Genomic DNA, 9346 nt, shown 5'->3' on the forward strand with positions numbered 1-9346 from the left:
ATCTGCATCATCAGAGTCTTGACAAATGGACAATTTAACAATTATCAACTACCATCTTAAAATAGTATTACAAGGATTAAGCACCACAAATTCTGTATCATCGAGCAAATAAAAAAGATCATCAAATTTTGTATCAACTTAGCGAACCTCAAAAGGCGACCACTGAAACAGCATAGCTACTAAACATGCCAAGCATTTTCACACTCATTCAAAACATTAAGAAAAAATCCTGCTTGCTAAGCAACAATACGATAACACAAAACAAGGCATGGTTTGAAGTTGCATCATCTAAGAGTCCCAATGACGTGTCAATTCAGACATTTCCACCTTTTCATGAACTTAGTGCTAATTTCAAAACGCTGTCATGAATGTGAAGCCACATCAACAAATGTGATCCCAATGACACGTGTCAATTCAGACATTTCCACCTTTCATGAACTCGGTGCTCTTTTCAAAATGCTGTCATGAATGTGAAGTCACATCCTCTCTTGTCACTTAATTATGAAGCATTCTGACTTCTTAATGTAAACCATTCAACTCTTCAAAAATAATTACACCGACCAATTGAAGCAAAAACACCACAATCACAAATGTGACTAGCTCGAGCACTAGGTAGACCATGCAACTTTGCAGAACAGACTATATTTATGTATTTAACCTAAAATAACACATCCTGTTGCAGTAACGCTATTCAATCCTTCATAGTTTATTTCGTAACACCTCCAAAATAATTCAGAATTAAATGACTAGTTTCTGGTCAGAAGTAATCAAATTAGTAAAAGAGAAAAAACTACATACAAGCCTATTAACACAAGCCTTCCTCAAGCTTATAAAAATGGTGAACAACGAAGTGCCTCAAATATTAACACAACATGACTGGAAACCACATTTCCATATGAAGGGAGACATGAATTCTACACTGAGTTCACATTCGCTCTCGTGGCATTTTGCTTCATCGCAGCAGCGTTTCCAGAACCCCGGAAGTACATATATACTTGCTGTAAACAGCCATTTAAAAGACCAATATTACTACATGCTAACAAATATTCATATTCAGGTAAAAACTGCTAAAATAGATGAGACTTTATACCTTCAAGACCCACAAGCTAAGTAATGCCTCCAAGCAAAAGCATGCAAAGCCCACGAAGTAAAATATCTGGCAATCGCAAAATGTTATCAGACTTGACAGTTCTATAGATTGTCATTTTCGCATTCTATTACTTACACCAACAAGAGTCGAGCTTGAGAACAAATCAACAGCTGCGAGGATTCCACTGGGATCCAAAAATAAAAAATCATAATTCATTGATTAGAGATGCTAATAACTATTGGCTGCAATGGCTGACTGTAAAATTGCATCAACTTGACCTGGACTTACGCTAAAGACTTTCCCTTGAAGACAATGGGGGGTGCTACTGCTGCAAAGATTGTGAAGAGCAGGTGTAACTATGAAAAACAAAGCCAGTTGGACTGAAAATGATCTGTCATATTACTGACGCAAAACAAAGAAAGATAGCATAGAGAACTTACTAGATAAAACAAGAAAAACCACCCAAACCTCAATGCGCTCTCGTTCCTGGGAATGGTGGAATTGTCTATCAAATCTATAGAACACTTGATTTTTATGCAGGAATGACAAAATCAAATTACAGCAATTCTTTTTCTACCTCATTGCTCGATAAAGAGGCTTATACCACAAGGTATATGAGCCAGGAATGCCTGCAAGTGCATAAATAACTGCAAGGAGCCACAGCTTTACTCCTACAACATAGATAGCAGTCCTTAGAAGAATTTCAAGGATATTTCTACTCCAAGCCATATGTAGGCAATCCCTATGGATGTCTAGATATAGAGTCCTTGATAAAATGGTACTTGCACAGGTCTAAGATAGGAGTATATATTAAGTTCTAGTTGGTACAGAAAATCTTTTCCAACATAGAAATAAAGTTTTACTTTCAACAAAGAATAGAAATGCTGTTTACCATCATGGTGAACAACAATCCAAGTTGCTGTAACAGCTACAAGATTCCATATTAAACAGATCGAGATTCCTGCAAGGGGAATGAGACATTGCTATATGATTGTGACGAAAAAATTAGCTGACTTAGTATAGCTGCCATCATATCAATCACTCTTTAACAACAAAAAGCTAGCTCTACGAAAAATAGCAAACCAATTTAGAGGCCTGTGTTACTGGAAAAACAAAAATAATAGGATCTTATATAACTCACATGACCAGTTCAATCTGAGAGAAAATACAACTGGCAAAACGTAAGGAGCAGTATCTATTCCATCAATATAGAGAGAGAAAAACGAATGGCAACAAGTTGTTAACGAAGAACCTGCCTAAATGAGTCCATATATCAACTGTGAAGGACTCAACAAGCATTGGTTTTGTATCCCAGAAAGCCATAAATTAGCATAAAAACAAAGTAAGAACCATCATGAAAAAAGATACTCTCTGCAAATGTAGCATATAATCTGGGAAAAAGAAAATCATGTAAAAAATGGAAATGAGAAAGTTTTGAAGTTAAAATTTCATCAGATATTTTATAAACTGTAACGTACTGGAAAGCATTTGCACCAGAAAACTTGGTAACTTTTGGTGTTTCTAATTTTGATCTCATAGGGATGGGCAATGAAAATAAATGCTCAAACGACGACTAGACAATGGACCCCTTTAGAGTTATAAGTTAGTCGGTTAGAAATTAAGATAAATTTTTCAGAGGTAGTGACTTGCCAGTATGAGCAAGTCTTGACACATTACAATTTGACACAAGTAAATCTCCATTCTATGTAGCACTCAAAATTCAGATTTCAGGCTCTGAAGAACTGCTATGGTCAGTGAACAGTGCTTTGGAGCTGGGGATGCTTAGTAGCTACCACATAGCCTTATCCAATAGATGTCTACAGGTTTCTGTTGCATAAAGCAATGCTTAGAGAACAATCCTTCCAATTGAATCTTCTCTATCTGAAAGGAGATAAATATACAAGGGAGAAATACAGTTGGAATTAGTACTATATGTGTTATGTTTCCATAATGTAAATGAGGGTTTCAACGTCAATTTCCTTGTTCAAGATAAACATACCCTCCTTCACATACCAATTAAGTTTAATTAGTCTAAAATCTTGCGGTTTTATCCTTTAGTGAAAGATATTTCTCAAAGCAAAGCTTTACCTAGATTGACGGCTTGATAGTTTAACCAATCTAAAATCGTAAGAAGGCTTCATTATTTCTCTGAAGGTTAGATTTTAACTAAATCGGCAGTCTGATTGGTGTCTTATTAGCAAGTGTGAAGTTCCAAAAACTGGTTTCAAAGGCAACAGCAGGTTTCTTTCAAACACAATTTTAGATGTATCCATCACATTTAAAATTCATTTGTTCTGACAGGTTTTTACTAAATAAGATTCAAACTACGCTCATCAACGGAATCAATCGGTTCTGGCTCATGAGCTTTAGATTCCATGCATACAAATAGGCCAGGTATGTTCAGCAAAATGACACTTTGAAATCAATCCTTAACATTGGAAAAAGTTCAACTTTTTATTGAGGTGAGGGTTATGCTTCACAGCTTTGTACGAAATTTTCATGAGGCCTTTACTCCACCAGCTTGAAGTGATCTTGGCTCTTGCAACTCATTATGGATGACCAAGTTAGAGATGTACATGAAGTTTGAACATCGACAATTGCTTTACTTAGAAGATTCCCATCTTAAAGTCCTTGGCTTAGATCATATCACAGAAGCCTATAATTGCTAATAATATATTGTCTAATCCACGTTGTAATCATTCTTGTAATGATGTATATATTACATTTTCCCATCCAAATCTAAAATAAATTGCAAGAAGTAATGACAATAAATCAAGATCCAAAATGAAACTATATCTATATTGGATTGAACGTGTTGCATACCCGGAAATAAAGTCACTCAGTGAAAAACAAAGTGTATGCTTAAGTGTATCTCATTAATGCAATAGACAATTAGCTCAGAAGAAAATTGCTACATGTTTAAATCATTTATTTAGGCTCCCACCTTTGTAATGCCCTAGAAGATAATGAATATTAAACATGTTATGTATACATAACCTATCTACAAGTACAAACATAGATGCTAGAAAATTGTTAATAAGAAGAGCACTTTTCCACTGGCAAATACTGAGTTGGTTTCATAAAATTAAGAGCTGAATAGAGGGCATTCTTGAAATAGTTTGTGTTCTTAGAATATGTTTTCTCTAGTATTCATGGGCAAGTTTGTAATAGATGTCCTAGGAGCCACCTATGAATGTAGTAGATATCTAAGAGCACAAGTCGTTCAGTGTAAACGGAACTGAATAAATCAGAGTTCAGGAAAAAATATACCTAGCCAACTTGCAAATGCGGTGTACTGTATCCGTTGGGCATAAACAGGGATATCCCTTGAAATGTCATGGTGAATGATGGGAAAAAATGGCGGCCAATTTCTGTCCTCTATAAGCACTCCCGCTGCAGACAAGAAAATAATGTAGATTTTTGAAAACCACTCATGAAATACCATAAAAAATTGCTCTAGTCAAGAAGACCAAGCATTGCCTTGCCTTTAGCAGCAGCTTCCTCTCTTCTTTTTAGATCCTGAGAGAGGAGATATCGTTAATGACTTACTGAAAATATTCTGTCCATTCTCTTTGACATAGTAATAGAGCTTCAACTACATATGTATTTGATTTGTAGGCAGAAACATACCTGCTCTCTCCGTTTTAGCTCAGCTTCTTTAGCTTCTAGTTCTCTCTCTTTTCGGTCTAGATCCTTGAAAATGTGAATAAACCAAAGAGAAATACATGATCCACAAAGCATGGGGAAACACTAGTTGCGAAAAGGATATATATATATATATATGAACTATTTACCTTGCCGTTCCCAAGAGGTATATTAACTTTGGCATCATTTTCCACTTTGCTCGCATGCTGTGGCATTATGGAAGCATTTACTTAGAAAACTACCTTTGCATAATTTTCACACTGCTATGAAACTCAGAAATTGATACCAACAAAGGAACATTTAGGTAACCCACCAAAATAGAATCTTTATCTATGGTCCCAACATAGTAAACCCCACCACCCTCCCGCCCAAGAAAGAAAGAAGTATATGTTATCTTTCAAGAGGCCAAATTGGCGTATGAGACCAAATGAGAGATTACATCTTAAAATGTTGTCTCATTTTTTAGAACAAGCTAAATGAAATACAGCTAAATTAGTAGAACTACCTAAGATACCATAGAAATCTCATTAGTTAAGCACTTAACCTCCTAGACATACATAGATCGAAGGTTCTACCTTCAAAAGATCTCCAAAATGTGACAATCCAAAATGGAGAGTTTTCTGAAGCAAGAGAAGCACCTTTACTGTCGGGTAATAATGACATTTATCTGTTAATGACAAGGTGACACAGTTGTGGTCTAAATGAGATTGGCCTCGTGCACAAAAAATTAGTATTTTCCATTCTATTGTAACCCCTTTCAAGTGTTATTGTCAAGGCCCTAATTGTGCTCATTTCTTCCTTGTCTAAGTAATGCATGATCACACGCCACACACCCTTTTTTCAATATAAGTTGGTTCAACTCTGTGCCAAAAGACGGTAACAATCGTAGCTCTTATATATGTCTTCACTTTTGTGTGATGTGAACATCATTTTCTATCTCTTTTATGGGGATATATTCATCAGTTGCCAACTTTCATGAAGGTCTCCTATGTGACCACAATTCTGACAATGCATATTTAACATTTATAGTTGATTGCAGAAAACCAAGAGATATTGATAGCATGAGCATGCCAAGACATCATAGATATAATTTACAAAAAGTGGATGTTTATTCACTTTTTGTAAGACAAGACAGCAAGAGGGCTGGGAAAATGTTCTGCCCACAGGATCCTAGCATACCTATCACTGACATACCAGACATTTATTGATGTATATGAGCCTGTAACACAGGAAATCCCAAGACCATGATTGCCTAGTATGAAATCATTTCATTTATACAAGTGAAATGTTGGCTCTTTTTTTAGTGTATACTTCATTGGAAAACTGCATGAAAACACATTCAAAGTAGATAGATTCTGCACATATTGTACCCTTTTGCAAATAGGGGACCACCCCATGATGCATGATTAGTAGAAAAAGTCCAACTAGCCAAATTATATGGTGAATTCTAGAGTCTAAGTTTACTGAATGGGCAGAGCGACAGAAATAATATGCACCAACGAAAGCATGCATTCGAAAGGAACCCCAGACCACAGATTATTGACCTCTTTGTTAAAGATGGAAGAGCATGGAGAGAGAATATATTGCTGGTTTGCAGGTTTCTGCTAAGCTTTTCATAACAACACATGCTCAACTCATGCACATGTTGCAATAAATTGGGGTACCAGCCGATACGCAATGGGGACTTCTGCACTTCACGAATTAGTGCCCAGAAACATCTTAGTGGGCAAGGAGTGATGCCCCTTGTCAAAATTGTGGGATATATATGTATAAAATTGGGAGCAACCTTTTACTCTTTATTGTTTCTCCAGCTTTCAAGTCTATATACCTATGATGTTTTAGATATTCACCTTGTAATCTACTTATAGTTCCTAGATAACTGATCTTGAAGAATGATAAGTCAGCTTCCTTTCTTGTTGCCCACTGTAGCATTTTGATACAAGATAAATTATCCAAATTGGACCTAGCCTTTTCAGATTCATCCAGACAACTACCATTTGGACAGCGTTGCATTATCGCTTTTCAAGTTGCCATTCAAATGCTTTGTGCTACAACCAATGAGGTATTCATCTGATATCTCATGTGGATGTTAAAAACCATAACCCCTAGCATGGTCAAAGACAAGTATCTAGGTTCATGAAAAAATATGGAATTCAGTTCCCGGTCAATTCTGCAAGGCTTGCACACCAGGTAGAACAACTTTGATACATCTTAATCCTCTAAAACACATTAATGATCAACATCAGCTTTCTGATTTCACTGTACATTCTGAATGGCAATTCCTGTGCTGCAATCAAAGAAATTTTATTATGTCTTGCTGAATACCAATAGACTTGATCTGGTGCAGATATACCAATAGTAGCTCATTGTAGCTTTACCCCTCTAACATTAAATCCTACTATTTTTCCATGATTCCTTTATCTAAGTTCCTTGAGGGTATGGTTTTAACAGTTACAAGTAAATCTATATTCTCATTGTTCAGTAGCACAAAATTCAGTTTCCAGAATGCAAAAAAAAACTAAAAACCGCATTAAACAAACCCTTTTAGTATAGCAATAAACGAACTGTAAGAAGCATGAAGATAATCTAGGATGGTTAGATATTGAGAATTACTGGATTGAAGAAATTTCCAACAGCATACTGTGGCTGTCGTGAACCCTGTGCACGACCTGCACCTTCCTAGTTATCCAAAAAAAGTCATACACTAATGAAAACCACTTCAAAGAAGAAAATAACATTCATTCTTATTAAATACATGCTAGATCAAATGTTAAACTTGAAACAAGACATGCTGGTATAAATCCACTAAAGAGATATTCTGTTAGCAAAAAGGTTTAAAAGAAACAAAAGAATAATTTCTTCCTCCATACATGCACAAGTAAAAACACTATTTTGGCAAAATAGTTACACAGAAAGAAAATGATAATACATACACAAGCTCAACTAAACAGAAGATCTGATACAATTTATGCTGCTATAAATACACTCAAGAAACGTTTTGTTAGACAATTCCCTCTGAAAGTTATAGAAAATACAAGGAATACAATATGATGTAACCTCTGCGTCGAATGGTCAACCTAAAGTTTTCTGAGTCCCTTTCACCATCACATGGTGCATTGTACTTAATGCTAAAACAAGCCATGATTCACAGGAAAACGTAGAATATGCTGAAATACGAGGGCATAACTCACAGAAATCTCTATTGGTGGTTGAAGAAAAGCTGTAATTCACAGAAAACTCTAGATTGTAATAAAAGACCGAGGCATAATTTATATCGAACTCTAGAACATGCTACAGGACATAGTGCATGCTAAAAGACTAGTTGAATTTTCACAGATAACTCTGGATTTGTGGTTAACGGGAGGCTATTTTTCACGGAAAACTCTGGCATCATGCCAAAATGTCCGTCGAGATGTCATAGAAAACCCTGGGTTGCGCTGAAAGGAGAGACATGAATTCACACAAGGTCGATGAAGGCTATGATGAACCTAAATGGAAAGATATTCGAGTACGTAAAAATCGATAAATAAAAAGAAGGAAGGATCAACTTACAGCGAACGGATTCACGTCTTCTTCGTCAAAGGGATTGGCTTCATAAGAAGAAGCCATGGGAGGTTAAAGGCAGGGATGGGAAGGTCGTGGCGATGGAGAGAGGCAGGGTTGTGTGTGCGTCTTGCGCCTGGACACGGAGAGGAAGGTTTGTGCGCACAGAAGAGAGAGACAGAGACAGAGACAGAGACAGAGAGTCCACGAAGATCGATCGATCGATCGATCATTCTTTTGTTTTTTTCCTCTTTCTTTCTTGTGTTTTTTTTTCCCTTTGTGAGAGATGAGAGAGAGATGAGAGAGAGAGAGAGAGAGAGAGAGAGTCGACTTTCTTTTTTCCTTCTTTTCAAAGCCTTTACAGGTAACAAAGAATGTGTGTATGTGTGCGCCTCCAATTTTATTTCTTTATTTATTAATCATTTTGACTCCACTTACGATTCTCTTTTTCTTTGCCACCCACGGCTCTTGCATTTCACATCGCTCTCTCGTTGTTGACTTTTGCGATGGACCGACCGATCGTACGCATGGCATGGCATGGCATGATATGGCATGATATGGCATGATATGGCAACGCCCCACTTCTCGTGGTCATCGTATGAGCCTCCTCTCTGCTCTCTTCTTGCCAGGCCAGAGCTGATCCACACTCCTCACCCCAGCCTCTGCCTCTGCCCTGTGGAAGAAGAATCGATCTCATCAATCGATCCACAATGTGTTGTTTTTCTTTTGTTCTGGGTGTACATCATGTGCCTCCATATGTTTTTATCGATGCATGTGTTTTGTTTGTCTATTTCTTGAAGATCGTATTTCCCTCCAAGACGAAGTTCGCTACCACATCTTCTTCTGGCCTTACAATTTATTAATCTCTTTCTTCAGTAGGTGAGGCCATTACCAAGATAGTAGTTAGGCACTTGCTCATGCTTGCAATGCCCTTGTTTTCTTTTTTTTGGCCGGGGGGTTGCTAGTTATCTTGTACCTTTGAATTCATGCATTTTATTTTGTTTTTTATTTGAGGTTCTTTTAAGCTTTTCTCATTTATTTGTATTATACGACATTTTACATTGAATG

At 36.7% G+C, this 9346-nt stretch overlaps 1 protein-coding gene across 1 annotated transcript; it reads right to left on the reverse strand.

Annotated features, from left to right (window-relative positions):
* Positions 1-676: 676 nt before the first annotated feature.
* On the reverse strand, positions 677-8466 carry LOC147854508 (secretory carrier-associated membrane protein 1-like). The gene is made up of 13 exons (XM_087331137.1): positions 8288-8466; positions 7349-7414; positions 4885-4941; positions 4721-4783; positions 4576-4609; positions 4361-4483; positions 1983-2051; positions 1668-1761; positions 1531-1576; positions 1379-1446; positions 1226-1274; positions 1091-1156; positions 677-998 (listed from the first exon to the last, which is right to left on the reverse strand). Exons 1-13 carry the CDS (start codon positions 8342-8344, stop codon positions 915-917), a joined length of 876 nt encoding a protein of 291 aa, XP_087187263.1. The 5' UTR covers positions 8345-8466; the 3' UTR covers positions 677-914.
* Positions 8467-9346: the final 880 nt, after the last annotated feature.

Source organism: Azolla caroliniana, unplaced genomic scaffold (genome assembly GCF_043228905.1).
Source record: "Azolla caroliniana isolate FFs.n. ecotype wild unplaced genomic scaffold, voAzoCaro1.0.p SCAF_15, whole genome shotgun sequence".
Classification (NCBI taxonomy): domain Eukaryota; kingdom Viridiplantae; phylum Streptophyta; class Polypodiopsida; order Salviniales; family Salviniaceae; genus Azolla; species Azolla caroliniana.

Excerpts from the sequence above, each read along its gene's own strand:
- LOC147854508 (XM_087331137.1), bottom strand. The coding sequence starts at position 8,344 with ATGGCTTCTTCTTATGAAGCCAATCCCTTTGACGAAGAAGACGTGAAT. Across the intron at positions 4,484-4,575 it reads AGAGGAAGCTGCTGCTAAAG|CGGGAGTGCTTATAGAGGAC; the intron begins GCAAGGCAATGC and ends TCTTGTCTGCAG. Across the intron at positions 1,762-1,982 it reads GATTGTTGTTCACCATGATG|GAGTAAAGCTGTGGCTCCTT; the intron begins GTAAACAGCATT and ends TCTATGTTGTAG.